The sequence below is a fragment of the Erpetoichthys calabaricus genome, chromosome 3 (assembly GCF_900747795.2).
Source record: "Erpetoichthys calabaricus chromosome 3, fErpCal1.3, whole genome shotgun sequence".
In the NCBI taxonomy this organism is placed as follows: Eukaryota; Metazoa; Chordata; class Cladistia; order Polypteriformes; family Polypteridae; genus Erpetoichthys; species Erpetoichthys calabaricus.
Genome location: NC_041396.2, coordinates 25,169,953 through 25,188,643, shown reverse-complemented (window position 1 = coordinate 25,188,643; position 18,691 = coordinate 25,169,953). Strand labels below are relative to the sequence as shown.

Here is an 18,691-nt window from a genome sequence, read left to right as displayed (position 1 = left end):
GCATGGTGGGCACTCAAGTGATAAACTGCTGTGCTGTTCTGAATGCAGACGAAGAGAAGGGGAAAACACTTTAGAGAGATCAGTTCAAGGAACAACGACGCACTTATTGAGGAAGTCGTGTAAACAAAAGTCTGTAGCCGCAAAGGGGGGGTCGTCCCAGAACTGAGTTTGATAATATTCTCAGTAAATTAAGTGGGTTCAGTTTACTGACTGCCCTATTGTTTCCTCTGATTTTCAGATTATTGACGAGATTCAAAAGTCCTATGATGAAGCTTATGAAGCATATCAGAAAAATGAGAATCAAAATGAAACTCTGATCATCTATCAGACATCTGTAAGTATGCACAATGATAATGTTTTCTTAAAAAGTGCTGGTACACATGTTCTTTAGGGTGTGTTATGTAGCGTTTTGTATTCATCTTGGTTTGTAAATGTCAAGGGGTATTCTGTTATTTCTTATATGGTAAAGGGCATGGTTTGTGTGCGCTTGTGTAATATAAATAAGGGGGTGTGGAGTTTAGAGCAAACAGTGTGTATGGAATGAGCAATAGAGAGACCAGTGTGTGAGAAACATAATAGCGTTTGCGGTTGTTTCAGTTTCGTTAAATAAAGTGTACCTGTTGTTCCTCACCCTATGGGATTGGTTGTATTTAGACGTTGTGGCGGGCAGCCGGGTCCCATGCCCCGTCCAGGACTCCCCTTCTACATATGTTCCGGGGGAGCAACCATGGGCGTCTCAGTAACTCCCCCGAGACACTTGGTGGCAGTCTCCCTGGCTGACAATGGTGCCTCAGTTTCCCGCAGGGCTTTATGAAAGATGGAGTTCTTTACAGCCCTGTTGGGATCCAGCCTGGACAACTCTACAGCCCATTCCGGAAGTGCAATCAGAAACAGGTGATCAAGCACCTGGAGCACTTCAGGGTGGGCTATAAAAAGGGCCAGCAACCACCACTCAGAGCCAGAATCGGGAGGAAGAGGACGAGCTTGCCAGGGAGGAGTGGTGGTTCGAGAAGGGAGTGTTGTTTGTGATTTAGTTGAAGTGCTTCTGGGACTGTGTTGTGGCTGGGGGGTTCACGGGGAAGATGTGCCCTCCAGCTGAAGAAAAATAAAGTCTTTGTGTTTTTATACGTGCCTCTGTCTGAGTCTGTGCCAGGTCGGCGCAATACAGCGTCCTAATTCACAACGTATACAGAAGATAAAAAAATACAACAGTGCATTTAAGTTAGCATTCAGTTTTTGCATCAATGTTATTTTTTTAGGTTAGTAATTCGCTACTTCTGAGTTTGGAGGATGGTTTTGCATTTAGTGCTTTTTACAAATCTGTAGTCCACTGTCCTGTGAAGAGAAGTAGCATTTCTGGCATGAAAATTCGGGGGGGTGGGGCACACGAACCTAAAGAAATCTCCTGTCAAAAGGGGCTGAGACATTTTGCAAAGCCAATTATATTCTTAGTTCTGAATCACCAAGGACAAACCACAAGTCTTACCTGACAGGTAACCACCTAAATAACCTGATTGTGATTCAGAACTAATAATGTAATGTTGTCCTCGATCTTCACCCTGTCAAATAAGCGCACTGGCTGCCGTAGCACAATATCAGAGGCTTCACCTCAGGTGCTAACCTCCGAAATTCAATCCCTATAAGGGGATGCAAAGAGTGTGTCCACCCACGAGCCCCAATAAGGGCAAAACACATTTTGTGTACACTTTGTATTGTTTGGCAGATACTGTATCACATATGTATGATCTGCTTTTCGTCACTTAGAGGATGTGGCAGATGTTTGCTGACTGGCTGACCAACCACAAGTGTTACCTGGTGGAAGGTAACCAACTAAATAATCAGAATGAGATTCAGAACTAAGAACGTAATACTGTACTCCGATCTTCACCCTGTCAAATAAGTGAACCAGCCACCGTGGCGCACCATCAGAGGCTTCACCTCAAGCGCTAACGTCCAAGGTTCAGTCGGGGGCCGGAAATAAAAGACAAAGAGTAGATGACATTGTAGAACGTCGTAAAGAGGTTCAAAAATGTTGCCTCAATATACATGCAGAGCAGGTTAGAGATAATGCACACTATGTGACTCTTCAATTCCACCCGGGGGGATAAACGTTAAAATTATACAAAGTTGTTATTATATAGTGCCTTTCATATCTATCTATCTATCTATCTATCTATCTATCTATCTATCTATCTATCTATCTATCTATCTATCATATAGTGCCTTTCATATCTATCTATCTATCTATCTATCTATCTATCTATCTATCTATCTATCTATCTATTATATAGTGCCTTTCACATCTATCTATTATATAGTGCCTTTCACATCTATCTATCTATCTATCTATCTATCTATCTATCTATCTATCTATCTATCTATCTAATGAAAGTACTAAAGTTCGAAAGTCTCAAGAAAATGATAGTAAAGATCGCATTAGTGCAAACAAACGGAAATTATTACTCGGTGAAATAACGGAACAGCGAAAAGTGATCGAATATATTGTTTGGATTTAAAATTTAAGTCGGAGACTTGTAAATAGTTTAATTTGTGTTGTCATCAAGGAAAAGTAGTGTTTCTTCCCAATGAAGAGGCGTATCCGTGAGAATTAAAAGATTTGTTGTTTGGTGAAAGTGAAATCCACATACGTGAGCGGCAGAGACACGAAGTGGCTGGCGCATAGAGCAGGCCAGGGGGTTGGCAAGTGAAGTTTGCAGGGGGCAAAGCCCCCTAGTTTGATTTTAATAAAATCAGTAAAATTCAAAACAGAAAAAAAAACATAATCCATGGTTTCATCCCGCTTTCTGTCAACTATATTGCTTGGTAGACGTATTGTGATGGAATGGTAAGGTTTTCGTACCACAAATTAGACCTCTTACTGCCATTTGGGTATCATTTAAATGCCACAGTGAACTTAAGCAGTGTTACTATCCTACATGTATTGCTTTATGGCCACCATCTACTATTTTTAAGAAAGAGAGTGTGCCATGTCACAAAGCAACCATCATTTCAAGCTATTTCCATAAAAATGACAGTGACCCACACAGCCCCCAGATCTCATTAGGATTGAACTCCTTTAGGATCAGCTGAAGCAGGAAAGTTCATGGCATGAAAAACCTGCAGAAAGTGTGTGGTGACATCAGGTCAGCATGGCCCTAAGCACCTGAAGAATGTTGGTAGCATCTTATAGAATTCATATCTGTAAAATTCCGGTGTCTTAAGTAGTGCATGTGTAGGCTCGCTTGCTTGTATTTATTTGTTTGTTTGTTTGTTTGTTTGTTTCAGCTCAGTTGCTGTGGGAAACCAGACGTAAAGAATGATGAAAAATTTCAGAAAACATGTCCTGAAAACACAGTGAGTAAATGAACTCTTTTAATAATGAAGACATGTCTCATTTCCCCTCCTCTGCTCTGCCAGTGTTCCAGTTCTTGGATTCATGGCACTCTCTCTACACTGGGCACATCTGGGATTCTACAAAATTCAGCAAAATTTTAAATTGATCAAAATATCGAACACTGTCATACTTGTCAAAACGCACCAGTGCACTTCTGCCCACCTCTGTACTTATTCAAATATTTCTGAAGGAAACGGAGGATGTGTTTTTAGTAACCAAAGAAACGTATGACTAATATTGAATCATCTGATATTGTGCAGGACAACAGCAGAACTGATTCCCGATTTCAGAAGTCTTTTAGATCAATTTAGAAAAAGAGAAGCAAAACAAGTTTTATGTCACTTACGTACTGTAGGATGAGGAACCAAATGAGACACTTCTAAAAGCTTTTGACTTCTTCTGGAAAATATGGACATAAGCAAGGTCTGAAAAAGAAGCTAAAGTCTAATATTGCTCCTCTATAGCAGTAGCATGAGTGCAAATCAGCAATTTAGTCATGATTTAAATTTGGTCGTCAATAATCACAAAGTTTTAAGACTTTCGTTCAAATTTTGCAGTGAAATTCTTGTGGCCATTTATTAAACTATGTCTTTAAATATTTCAAGCACAAGGGTTGCATATACATTTTTTTATTTATTTGTCACGAGTTCTAAGGACGCATATACCGTTGTTGTGTTCATGCCTTCCACTCTATGCTTGCTGGGATTTTCTCTGGCTTCTCCACAGCCCTGCTCAGGATGGAGTGGCTTTCGAAAATGTATGGAAATTCCCAGCCACTTTTGTTTGAAACAAGTTAGACAATGTCAGCATGGCATAACATTCAGGTGCCTTTGGCGGCCAAGTTAACTGATCGATCGGAAAGTTGGAGCATTTCACATTTTAATTTACTTCATCCAAGAGTCACTTGTTGCATTTTTGTTTATTAAATAGTTTTTAAATGATGCTTTATATTTAAAAGTATAAGGATAATAGATAATAATAATAATAATAGTCGATTTACGCTCCTACCCTCACCTATGGTCATGAACTATGGGTAGTGACCGAAAGAACGAGATTGCGAATAAAAGCGGCTGAAATGAGTTTCCTCCGCAGGGTGTCTGGGCTCTCCCTTAAAGATAGGGTGAGAAGCTCAGTCATCCGGGAGGGGCTCAGAGTAGAGCCGCTGCTCCTCCACATCGAGAGGAGTCAGGTGAGGTGGCTCGGGCATCTGATCAGGATGCCTCCTGGACGCCTCCCTGGTGAGGTGTTCCGGGCACGTCCAACCGGGAGGAGGCCCCGGGAAGACCAAGGACACGCTGGAGGGACTATGTCTCTCGGCTGGCCTGGGAACGCTTCGGGATTCTCCCAGAAGAGCTAGAAGAAGTGGCCGGGGAGAGGGAAGTCTGGGCATCTCTGCTCAAGCTGCTGCCCCCACGACCCGACCTCGGATAAGCGGAAGAGGATGGATGGATGGATGAGGATAATAGAGTGCAATTTCATGTGTTAGTACAGTCGTGGCCAAAAGTTTTGAGAATGACCCAAGAATTGTTTTTCACAAAGTTTGCTGCTTCAGTGTTTTCAGATCTTTTTGTCAGATGTTGCTATGGTATACTGAAGTAGAATTACAAACACTTCATAAGTTTCAAAGGCTTCTATTGACAATGACATGAAGTTTATGCACAGAGTTAATATTTGCAGTGTTGGCCCTTCTTTCTTTTTCAAGACCCCTGCAATTCACCCTGGCATGCTGTCAATCAACTTCTGGGCCAAATCCTGACTGATGGCAGCCCATTCTTGCAGAATCAATGCTTGGAGTTTGTCAGAATTGTTGGGTTTTTGTTTGTCCACCCGCCTCTTGAGGATTGACCACAAGTTCACAATGGGGAGTTTCCTGGCCATGGACCCAAAATTGAGATGTTTTGTTCCCCGGGCCACTTAGTTACTTTTGCCTTATGGCCCGGTGCTCCATCATGCTGGATTGTTCATTGTTGGTCACCAAACTGTTCTTGGATGGCTGGGAGAAGATGCTCTTGGAGGATGTTTTGGTTCTATTCTTTATTCATGGCTGTGTTCTTAGGCCAAATTGTGAGTGAGCCCACTGCCTTGCCTGAGAGGTAACCCCACGTGACATGGATGGTCTCAGGGTGCTTTACTGTTGGCATGACACAGGACTGATGGTAGCACCGCTCACCATTTCTTTTTTTCCGGTTGCCCCAATCAGTCAGAAAGAGGATTCATCAGAGAACATGACTTGACCCCAGCAGTCCAATCCCTGTACCTTTTTGCAGAATAACAGTCTGTCCCTGATGTTTTTCGTGGCTTCTTTACTGCCCTTCTTAACACCTGCCAGGTCATCCTTCAGAAGCCTTCGCCTCATTCACACCTGCCTGCTGCCATTCAGCTCTACACTGGTGGTGCCCCCCAATCCTAAGCTGAATCAATTTTAGGAGACAGTCCTGGTGCTTGCTGGACTTTCTTGGGTGCCCTGAAGCCTTCTTCACAACAATCTAAACTCTCTATTCTAACTCAATCAGCATGACAGAGTGATCTCCGGCCTTGTCCTCATCAACACTCTCACCTGTGTTAACAACAGGATCACTGAAATGGCGTCAGCAGGTCCTTTTGTGGCAGGGCTAACATGCAGTAGAAATGGGTTTTTTGGGATTAAGTTCATTTTCATGGCAAAGAGGGACTTTGCAATTAATTACAGTTTATCTGATCACTCTTCAACATTCTGGAATAGATGTAAATTACTATCATAAAAACTGAGGCAGAGAACTTTGTGAAAATTAATATTTATGTTGTTCTCAAAACTTTTGGCCACGTCTGTAGACTAAATTAAATGTGTGCTTTTTAATAGTACTTTATAACGGAGTTAGCTCAGTGGCTTTCATGTGAAAGTGATGAGAAAATGATATGTGTTAGTGGTGGAGGGTCTGTGACTAATTGTTGTTCAGTTTTCTTATACATAACATTTTTGAAAGTATACCCAATAGAGCAATCCAATAACTAGCAATTGAAAAATAACTATTAATACAAATTCACCAATAATAGCATTAAATCAGTATCAATATTACCCTATGACAGGAGAAAAGGAGCTGAAATAAGTTCGCCATCTAGCTTATTAGTCAGTCAGTCAGTCATTGTCTAACCCGCTATACCCTAACTACAGGGTCACGGGGGTCTGCTGGAGCCAATCCCAGCCAACACAGGGCGCAAGGTAGGAAACAAACCCTGGGCAGGGCGCCAGCCCACCGCAGATGAGTTAAAGTTCACTAAATAATCCAAATGATAAAAAAACAGAATAAAACCTTGCAGTCATTTGGTTCTGGAGCCCAGCGCATCTTCCATTCAAGGCAGGAATAAACCCCGGGCATGGCGCCAGCCCACCACAGGACACACACACACACACACACACACCAAGCACAATTTAGGATCGCCAATGCACCTAACCTGCATGTCTCTGGACTGTGGGAGGAAACCGGAGCACCAGGAGGAAACCCACGTAGGGAGGACCTGGGAAGCGAACCCGGGTCTATTAACTGCGAGCCAGCAGCGCTACCCACTGCGCCACCGTGCTGCCCTCTAGCTTATTAGTATTAGTTAAAACATAGTCATTTGTTAGAATTATAGAAATTAAGTATGAACTTGGACAGGAAATTATTTTTTTGTATAAAAGGAATATGAATGATACAAGAAGATCAGTGGCTTGCCACGACTGTTTGTGTATATCTGACTGCAAGAGATCAGAGGCTTAAACCACTGAAGCCCCCCACCTCCATTTTTAAATCTGCCCTCTGTTTATATCAGTTAGGGCAACTGCACATTTTCTGTGTTATTAATCAGTTCAAACACTATTTAGCTGTGGGTTAATAATGTCAGGTATTTATAATAATAATCTGCAGATAATCTTGTTCAATTAATTCAGACTTGTACCGTACCGGTCAAAGGTTTTAGAACACCTCAGTTTTTTAGTTCTTATGGAAGTGCATGCAGTTTAATGTCTTTAATGAAATCAAGGCATAGAACAAATAGAAAATGGCAAATAAAAATCAAAATTTTGATTCATCAGAGTAGTCCCCTGTTGCCGATATAACAGCCAAACACACACGTGGCATTCTTTCTGGTCAGGAAGATCTTCCCAACACTGTTGCAGAAGTTCCCACAAATGTGCTTCACTTGCAGGTTGCTTTCCTTTCACCCTTCTGTCCCGTTCATCCCAAACTTACTCAATGGAGTTGAAGTCTGGAGACTGTGCTGGCCAGTCCATGTTCTCAAGTGTATATTCTTGTTCTTTTTTGTTAACGTATTTCTGACATGCCCTGAAGGTATGTTTTGGGCCCTTGTCTTGCTGTAGGGTGAGCCACTGACCTACTAGACGCAGATCAAAAAGGTATTGTGTGGTGCTGCAGAATGCTGTGGTAAGCCTTTTGATTCAGAATGCCAGTCACTCTGTGCAAGTCACCAACTCTGTCTCCAGTAAAAAAAAAAACCCAGACCATCACATTTACTCATCCATGTTTGACAGTTGGTGTTGCACGCTGATGAACTCTCCTTTCACCAACTCAATGGCATACAAACACCCTGCGTGATGAACCAAAGACTTCAAATTTGGATTCATTGCTCTATAAGAACACCTTCAAGTCTGCAGTAGTCTACAGCTGAGATTTCAAGGCCCAATTTTGTCCTTTACGGAATGGCTTTCTTCCTGACACTCGCCCTGTCAGACCTGCAGCACAAAATCTCCTCCTCCTAATAGAAACTGACACTTTGCTTTTTTTTCGACCTGCACTGTTAAGCTGTTCTTGAAGCTGTTGTGCTGTGAGGCGCCCGTGACCACAGAAACGTGTGTCCTAATTGGCTTGTGATTTTGGCCCTGCCAGATCTCTTCCTATCAGAGTTTCTTCCAGTTTCCAAATGCCTTTGGATTGTGTAGGACACCACTGTACTCACTGATTCACTGATTTAATTTTTATTTTTTGCAGTTTCTCTAAATAAAAGGCCTACACTTCTAAGGGTGATAATGCTTGGTCTCATTTCATTTGTTAATTGCCGTCTTCTTGACATTATCAGTGGAATATTGTCCAAGTACTACTTCACAGCGTGCAGTAACACAGTAGTCTCCTCCAGCTCTGCTTTAAAACACACAGAGGGTTTCTTAAGTAATCAACAGAAGGTGGGACACCTGTACAAATTGCTGCAACTTGCAAGGCTTCATTTACTTTCATTGCTGAAGAACATCTGTATATGGCAACCTATTAGTTGTTCCCTGAAGAAGGTCCATTTGAAATATTCTGAAATTTACATTTTTTTCAGTTTTTGCTAAGCTAAAATGTAAATTTAAGATTTTTCTTCTTGCCTGTATCTGAACTTGGGCTACAGCTTATAAGCAGCCACATTTCACTTTATCCATGCATAATATTGAAGAATTCATTGTAATTGGGTCATATTTTTGATTGTGTTTTGATTTTTTAAAGTGTCTCCAGCACTTTACTGCTTCACCATTTTAGGTTATTCATTGCATTTCAACTGACTAAATTTGGAGAAAAACTGAGGTGATCTAAAACTTTCGACCGGTAGTGTAAATGCATAATTGCTTCCCTCTTCCATTAATTTACAGAGACTTGACTTTTTTGGGGGCGCTCTATTAGCTAAATTACCTAAACCAGCAGAATGGTGGCACTGCTGCGTGAGCTGTTGGCGTACGCCTGGTCTCCCTGGCACTCGACTGACTTGCATTGGTCATCCAAGTGGCTGTCAGATGAGTAAAAAGGGGAAAAGTGCAACATATACAAGATGAAGCAACTGCTCTCAAAGTAAAACTGAATACAGAAACAGTAAACACATTCCTAGTTATTCTATCTATCTATCTATCTATCTATCTATCTATCTATCTATCTATCTATCTATCTATCTATCTATCTATCTATCTATCTATCTATCATATAGTGCATTTCATATCTATCTATCTATCTATGTATCTATCTATCTATCTATCTATCTATCTATCTATCTATCTATCTATTGTGCCTCTCATATCTGTCTGTCTGTCTATCTATCATATAGTGCCTTTCATATCTATCTATCTATCTATCTATCTATCTATCTATCTATCTATCTATCTATCTATCTATCTATCATATAGTGCATTTCATATCTATCTATCTATCTATCTATCTCTATCTATCTATCATATAGTGCATTTCATATCTATCTATCTATCTATCTATCTATCTATCTATCTATCTATCTATCTATCATATAGTGCATTTCATATCTATCTATCTATCATATAGTGCATTTCATATCTATCTATCTATCTATCTATCTATCTATCTATCTATCTATCTATCTATCTATCTATCTATCTATCATATAGTGCATTTCATATCTATCTATCTATCATATAGTGCATTTCATATCTATCTATCTATCTATCATATAGTGCCTTTCATATCTATCTATCTATCTATCTATCTATCTATCTATCTATCTATCTATCTATCTATCTATCTATCTATCATATAGTGCATTTCATATCTATCTATCTATCTATCTATCTATCTATCTATCTATCTATCTATCTATCTATCTATCTATCTATTGTGCCTCTCATATCTGTCTGTCTGTCTATCTATCATATAGTGCCTTTCATATCTATCTATCTATCTATCTATCTATCTATCTATCTATCTATCTATCATATAGTGCATTTCATATCTATCTATCTATCATATAGTGCATTTCATATCTATCTATCTATCTATCTATCTATCATATAGTGCCTTTCTTATCTATCTATCTATCTATCTATCATATAGTGCCTTTCATATCTATCTATCTATCTATCTATCTATCTATCTATCATATAGTGCATTTCATATCTATCTATCTATCTATCTATCTATCTATCTATCTATCTATCTATCTATCTATCTATCTATATCTATCTATTGTGCCTCTCATATCTGTCTGTCTGTCTATCTATCATATAGTGCCTTTCACATCTATCTATCTATCTATCTATCATATAGTGCCTCTCATATCTGTCTGTCTGTCTGTCTGTCTGTCTGTCTGTCTGTCTGTCTGTCTGTCTGTCTGTCTGTCTGTCAGACAGACAGACAGACAGACAGACAGATAGATAGATATGAAAGGCACTATATGATAGATAGATAGATAGACAATCATAGATAGATAGATATGAAAGGCACTATATGATTGTCTATCTATCTATCTATCATATAGTGCCTTTCATATCTATCTATCTATCTATCTATCTATCTATCTATCTATCTATCTATGTAATATGCAGACAGGCGTCATTATAGAAATGCTCAGGTCGTGTTCAGGGATGCCTAAAATGGCACAATCAAAAAAGTGACCCAATTACAATGAATTATTCAATATTACGCAATAAAATTGGATAAAGTGAAATGTGGCTTCTCATAAGCTGTAGCCCAAGTTCAGATACAGGCAAGAAGAAAAATCTTAAGTAGAAAAGACGTGAGACCACCAAAGCAAGAAACCGGTCTTACTTGAAATGGAAGTCTACAGTGATAAGGACTGACTGGAGTTTAGAATCTCTGATCAGAGGGATCAAGGATGTGGGGCTGGGAAGAGGCCTGCACTTGAATAAAGGGCCTGCATTTGAGGCCAGCAATGTTGCTCTTTTTAGCACAAGTCAGCTTGGCTTTTCAATTATTTTTCAGGAGAAGACCTGTGACGAAGCTATCAAGAATTATTTCAAGGACCAGTTTTACATCATCGGCTACGTGGGAATTGGAATTGCAGGAGTGATGGTGAGTGCTGACTTGTGGAAACAAAACATCTAATTCCAGACTCATTTAGAGTCCCCTTTTATTGGTGTTCTTTTCATCTCTGCTAAACTCTGTTCTTTTGTGACCCCTAGCATGACACACCTGTTTATGTGTATAGACCATACAGCGCCGTTTTCCACAAGCCAACTCTGTCTGCTTTATTCAAACTGCCAACAGGACTCACTGTCTGTTTATATAGTGTCTGCCACAAGGTGGCAGCATAAGTGCTTAACATCCCCCTTCTTCCAACTTTGTAGTCCAACACATTTACTCAAGAGGCATCAGGTATTTACCTACATTATTTAACTAGAACATTTCAAGAAAATTGGCGCAGTGGGTAGCGCTGCTGCCTCGCAGTTAGGAGACCCGGATTCACTTCCCAGGTCCTCCCTGCGTGGAGTTTGCATGTTCTCCCCGTGTCTGCATGGGTTTCCTCCCACAGTCCAAAGACATGCAGGTTAGGTGCATTGGCGATTCTAAATTGGCCCTAGTGTGTGCTTGGTGTGTGTGTGTCCTGCGGTGGGTTGGCGCCCTGCCCTCCACCCTGTGTTGGCTGGGATTGGCTCCAGCAGACCCCCTTGACCCTGTGTTTGGATTCAGTGGGTTGGAAAATGGATGGATGGATTTCAAGAAAATGAACAAACATAACAGCATCAAGTAAATATTCAGAGGTCTAGTCTTTTTGGCGGCTGAATCCGTCTGCCTCTGCATGTGTAGTGTGAGATGTCAGATGCATTCTCAGTTTGCATCTTCTTCTTCTTCTTCCCCGTCTGTGAGACGGGCGCGCTGTCGGTTGGAGGTGGATGCTCCAGCTGGTCCTCCACTGTGGCCTCAGTTGGCGCATTGCCTCGCTGGGCTCTGTGTTAGCCTGAAACCTTTCTATGAGCGCGGTCGGAGTAGACTCGGCAGGCCTGAGGCCCACTTGGTTGCGTCAGTACAGGGCTCCTTCCACATTTACCAGATAGGAGCGTGGGGCTACCTGTTGGAGGCAAGTTCCCCATCTCCATATGCCACCCGGAAGAGGATTCATTCTTATGCTTTGTCCCACGTTCAGCTCGTGAAGGTATCTGGCCGTTTTATCATATGATTGTGATAAACAATTAACAACATCTGTTGATAGATTACAAGAAGACTCTTGTTTTATGGTTTCCAGAGCAGGTTTAATGGCCCCCAAGATGGTATGGTGTGCAAAAGCAGAACAGAAGGCAGACAGTTGTATCCTGCCTTGTAATTTAAGGACATGTCACATTACATGACTTTTCCAGCGATTTTTAAGTTGTGGACTGAATCTTAGAGAGCCAGAGGCAGGTTGAACGTTTCCTTAAGTCATAGAGGAAGGCTCTGTGTTCATGAGAACCCTGTTTCTCATAGTCTGAGAGTACTTAGATGCCTTTTTTATTAACTCCAAGCGAGCTTCCACATGTCTTTTATGAAGGAGAGGCTTCTGTCTTGCCAGTCTGTTGTTGAGACCAGAGATTGTTGGAATATCGTACTGATGGTTGTCCATCTGGAAGTTCTTCCCTCCACACAGGTTCTCTGGAGTTCAGCCAGAGTGATCATCAGGTTCTTCGTCAGCTCTCTGACCAGGACTCCCTCTCCCTCGATTGCTCAGCTTGGCCGGGTGGCCAGTCCTAGGAAGAGTAGCGGTTGTTCCAAACGTCTTCCATTTAAGAATTATGAAGGCCACTGTACTCTTGGGAGCCTTCAGTTCTGCAAGAATTTGTTTTGTAGCCTTCCCCAGATCGGTCTCAAAGCTGTGCATGCAATTCCTTCGACCTCACGGCTTGGTTTTTGCTCTGATACACAATGTCAACTGTGGGACCTTCTGTAGACAGGTGTGTGCCTTTCCTGATCCTGTCCCATCAGTTGAATTGACCACAAGTGGACTCCAAACAAGGCGCAGAAATCTTTCAGTGATGATCAGCATCACGGGATGCAAATCTACTTTTGTTAAACTTGACTTGCTTGTAATCAATGTTATTTGATTTGAATAAAACTAATAAAATGTCGAGCGTCATAGCAAAGGTTAAGAACACTAGTGACAAACGGAAATGTGGAAAAAAAAATCTAAAATGTTGTTTTTGTGTTGTCATTCTGAGGAACTGAGTGCTGTTTGATGAGGGGAAAAAATAATTTAAACGATTTTAGCACAAGGCTGTAACAGGTCAAAATGTAAAAGAAGTGAAGTGGTCTGAATACTTTCTGAATTCACTGTACGTGCCATGCTGTTTTTAACATTAATAAAAATGATTGAAGTGGCTGTTTGTTATTTAACGATTACGTTTTTTTGCTAACATATTTGTTTTCTTTGTCTCCACAGATCATCGGGATGATCTTCAGTATGGTCCTGTGTTGTGCGATTCGAAATTCTCGAGACGTCATATAGTTCCCCCTCCAAACTTCTTTCCAAGATCCCCAATCCATAAACTCCTTAAATCACAATGACAACCACCCGCCTCCTTCCTTTCTTCTGCTATTGCCTGCACCGGATCTTGCAAACCTCTGAAACTTGTTGCCTTCACAAACACTTCCTACTGCCAATGCAGGCAAAAGCCTGCTGACCAGAGTGTCCAACACATGCGTGCAGAAGACTGCTCAACCTGAAAAGACCCCCGCCGGAAAGGGAGTGTATAGATATGTCTCTCATATCGGCTGTAAATGTTTAGGGTGAAGGCGAAGAGAAGGGCTAAACAAGAATCAGTTCAGCTGTCATTCAGTAGAGACCACCCTAGAGTGGGACAAGACCTCCGTTTAGAGTTCAGCTGCTTTAATAGTACAAGCAGAATGATTAAGAACCCCGCGACTTTTTATTAGTAGTTTAATTCACTTATAATATGATAAAACAAGAGTGAAATCTGAAGCATCATTCAACTAAATTTGCCAGGTTTACTTTGCCATCTTTCCTTTACTCTTCTCTTTCATTTCATTTAAGTGAGTTTGTGCAGGAATAAGCAATTAGTGCATTTATTGTATGATGAAAAGTATGATGAAGGCAACATTGACTTGTCTTGACACCCATCTGAAAAGCCTTCACTCTGAAATCCTGCGTATGTAAAGCTAAAGAAGGCTCAGGCTGGAGATCTTTGTGGTTTGACTCACCTGCTTAGTGATGTCCATGTGTAGTGTGCTTTCTGTGCGTTGGGGAACGGGAATGGTGTGGTGGTCTGTGCTTTACATTCCTATACAAGTATAAACATACATACACCGCATACTATATATTTATATATATTGTGACAGATAGGGGGTGCTATCGCTCCCTTGAACCCTCAGACCATACGCCAGACACCAGATAAAAGTCCAATTCTTGACTTTATCATAATAATAATGTGCACCAAGCACACTCCACAATACTCATAAATGAACAATACACAATAAATCAATAATCAATCCTCCACTCCCAGACGCATTGCCACCCTTCCTCCCAACTCAGCTCACTGCTGGGATTTCCCACAATCCTTTTAAAGTGCTTGACCCAGAAGTGTTTCTGATCCCTCAGTCCATGTGATTCTTAACACTTCTGGGTCAGGTGAAAAACACCTTTTCTTCATCCCGGAAGTACGTCATTTCTTCTGTCCCTGTGACTAGGACGTACTTCCGGGTTATAGTGCAACTAAAAATCCCTATGCCTCCCTGCAGCATCCTCTGGCGGCCCCCACGGTATCCAGCAGGGTTGTGAAGGAAAACTCCCAGGTCCATGATGCCCTGCTGGAATTCGGGGCACCTCCATGTTGCTGGGAGGACTCCATCTGGTGGCGTGGGGGTATTGGCTGGGATGAACAATATATAAATGTACTGTATATATATGTGTATACATACACACAGACATTAATATTAAAGTATATATGTATGTGTGTGTGTATGTATGTATATATATATATATATATATATATATATATATATATATATATATATATATATATATATATAATGTGTGTGTGTGTATACATATAATATATGTGTGTGTGTGTATATATATATATATATATATATGTATACACACATTCACACACACCTATATATACATATAAGGGAAGTTCCGAAATTCCATTTATTTCAACAGAAATAAAAGAAACAACCCCAATATTTTATAATAATAATATATATTATATATATATAAATACACACACACATATATATACATTGTAAGAAGAAACACCATAAGACATTGTGAAGGTTTGGGACAGCCACCCGTATAATTTTTCCCGGCTGCAAAACTCTTACAAAATCATAGACATGTTGACACAATTGAGTCCAAAACAGAACTGATTCATTATACACAAGATGGCAGCTTTAAAGGCCAGTAGAGGAAGTGATGTCATCAGGACTGGAACCAGAAGTGATGTCATTGGCTGCCCCAGAGCCAGGTGGGATTTCCCTCGAATGGTCTGCAAAAGATTGAGAGGGAGAATTCGTGCACTTCGCCACCCCCTGGTCCAGCGTGGAATTACATGTACTCAAGCCCTTTAGTTGTCTCCTAAACACACGTGTGACAACATATATATGTATAAGAAACATTTTCTCAGCCACATACTATACAATAAATATACACGTACACCTAAGAATGCATTTATACATGTACACATACCTACATACTGTATATACTGTGTGAATGTACCTTGTATTTCTATAATACTACTATATGGAGTCACGTGTACACACACTATATAATCTGTTCCAGTTTACGAAAATAATCTATAAGCATACATAGACAAGTATTGTTACACATGCAAACACATTGTGCACTGGTTATCAACACTCCATTTTGTTTGGTTTTCAAGGAGAATAACAATTACATAATTGCGCTGTTATGTGCAGAAGAGTGATGAAGGCTTTGGACTTCAAACCCTGAGGCCGTGGGTTCAAATCCTGCTCCTGAGTAGGCCACTTCACCTGTCTGTGCTTCAATTGGGAACACAGAAGCAGTACAACCTCAGATTTTGTAAGTCGCCTTGGATAAAGTATATAAGTTTATTATAGTATCAGATGTGAAGTATATTTTGTGGAAAGTCCCAGATTTTTGACAGAGTGGACACTGTTCACACCCATGCTGTATAAGAGAATTGTAGACGTCTGCCAAGATGTCGGCTACACTTGTTGCATGCATCTCTTCAGTTGTTTGCCTTAACTCACTTAGCATTGTAGCTTTTAATATTATACATTATAGTTTTTGAGATGCTGTATGTGTGTTTGAATAATAACCTGAGTAATATATAAAACTATATATATATATATATATATATATATATATATATAACACACTCAGTATATAGAGTATATATATATTACCAGCAATGTGTTAAAAGCAGGTATTGTATAGAATGCCTAGGAAATCTTATCTAGGTATTATTTCACACATTGCTGGTAACGTATATACAGTGCATACTGAGGATATTATGTACATGTGTGGATAAAGGCAGCTTTTTCCTATCCTGACTCCAGACTATACTGTAACATAAGTCCACCTCTCGGGAGTGTTCGTGTTCCATATTCTTGTGCCTTTTTCTTCTAATAATTCTACATTCTACAGCCGTGGGGTCTTTTTTTCGCTTGGTTGAGTAGACACCAAGCCAGATGTGCAAAAGTAAAAAGCCAACCCTAGAACGTGAACTAGAGCTGACACATTTTTCCTCTCCTGATCTTACTAAATCTTTAAAGGGGTCGGTCGCAAGTGTTTATGAGGGGCGGCCGGAGGTCCCGAGGCCGCTTTACGAGTCTGTAGAGGTAATCTTGTGGACACTCGAAAGGAATGCTTGGCGATGAGGGAGGCCATCAGAAGTTTGTAACATAACGAGTCTTTCTGTTCTACGACATTGGTAGAAGCCTCAGTAATACTTTTATATTGTCAATTCAGAATCTTTTATCTGTAATTATTTTTTTATAACTTAACCTGCAATACTCTAATTTAAAAATGTGTTTGGTCCACTTTAAAATGAAGCCATGCTGTGGGCATTTCTGTGAAGTTACTTTGTAATGTGATGTGATGATAAAGGCGAGAATGCACGGTACTTGTTTGTTTGTCTGTCTGTCGGTCATTTCTTGAATGAAGTTTTAAGGCTGAATTAGGGGCTTTTCTTGGGTCCGGATTGGGTTGGGGGGGGGGGCGTTAACTGGCCGCCTACTGCCTTGGGCTGCACACAAGGCTTTGCTGCGTTCTCGTTGAGGTCACTAAGGAGCTACAAGAATGAGCTACGGCTGGGCTGAGACAAAAATAAAAACACTGAAGTAAGAAACAAAAATGTAAATACAAGCTATCCAGTCGAGCAGAGTTTCAAGGGTCCCATTTTATCTTTATGCCCCACAGACCCAGGAGATTTTGCTCAAATCCTGTGCCCCATCGTAACACTTCCTTCCCAAGTTTTAATGGATTTTCATCCTGTGACCCAAATAAATGTGTGCTAGCCTTTATAAAAGTTTGGAAATTACAAGATGATCACACCACCATTCGATTCCTTTTCCTCTCTCTAGACCACTGGTGGAAGAAATAAAAGACGAACAGACTCCTCTCCTGTCACGTGTAGACATTTTACGTTCTGCTGGTACGATTCGCACTTTGATGGCAGTCTTGGTGATTGCAATCCTAAAGATGCAACAGAGACAGAAAAGAAACGTGAAGCTCCACAGCACTTGGGAGTGTGCGTCTCCTCAGGAACCAAGAAACAGAAAAGGACCGCTGCTAGGTGATGGCGTGGGGCGGCTTCTCGTGTAGTGTGACTCTCTGTACAGAACACAAGGTAATGTGTATGATGGAGCGTCTTAGTGTGTCTTTATGTGAAAGATCAGAATAAGAAATTAGAAAAAAAAGCGTGGTGACGCCAACGAGACGCGTAAATAGGATTAACTTGCCTGGCGTACGCCAGATTTACGTTGCAGAAAAGAACACGGGGGAATGCACAGAAAGTCAGCCGGCACAAATCGTAAAGTTCCATAGCTATTGAGTTTCTCAATAAAACAAACACCTGCAGATTGAATTTTAGTGTCAGTTTCATGAAAGTGCATGTGAATCGAAACTTTCCTCCAATTTGCTTATTGTCACGACTGTTCCACAGCAAATGCCATGCATTTTATACCATCCTGGCACATCTGCTGTGCCAGAGTCCTGTTTATAGACAGCAGTTCTGCATTTAACACTGCTGTACCAGCAACACAGACCACCAAACCCCTCAGCTTGGGACACGGTACCACCTTCTGCAACAAACATCAACGCGGGTGAACTGGCAGCATCATGTCTTCTACGTTGACCCAGGGGGATATGCCAAGCCCTGCTCTGCTCACCTCTGACTTTGGGACCAGGCAAAGCTCCAACTCCACCATTAAGATAACACCGCCATCATAGAGCTGCAGAGACGGCTTGGGGTGAAAAAGTGTGTCAGCTGACTCAATGGTGTCTGGACATCAAAACCAAGGAGCTGGTCCTTGACGTAAGAAGGCTGACCATTTTTTTTTTGTCATCTACAGTAAGTCAGTAGGGATGCTGTCAAAAGAGTGCACAGCTTTAAATTTC

At 40.9% G+C, this 18,691-nt stretch overlaps 1 protein-coding gene across 1 annotated transcript in view; it reads left to right on the top strand.

The window, feature by feature from the left end:
• tspan2a (tetraspanin 2a) overlaps positions 1-17,195 on the top strand; it is a 212,977-nt gene extending 195,782 nt beyond the window's left edge. Inside the window, exons 5-8 of the mRNA XM_051924316.1 lie at positions 239-334; positions 3,286-3,354; positions 10,921-11,172; positions 13,511-17,195. Coding sequence (XP_051780276.1) covers positions 239-334; positions 3,286-3,354; positions 10,921-11,172; positions 13,511-13,576 — 483 coding nt within the window. The 3' untranslated portion in view covers positions 13,577-17,195. The remainder of the gene's footprint in view (positions 1-238; positions 335-3,285; positions 3,355-10,920; positions 11,173-13,510) is intronic.
• The last annotated feature ends 1,496 nt before the right edge of the window (positions 17,196-18,691 follow it).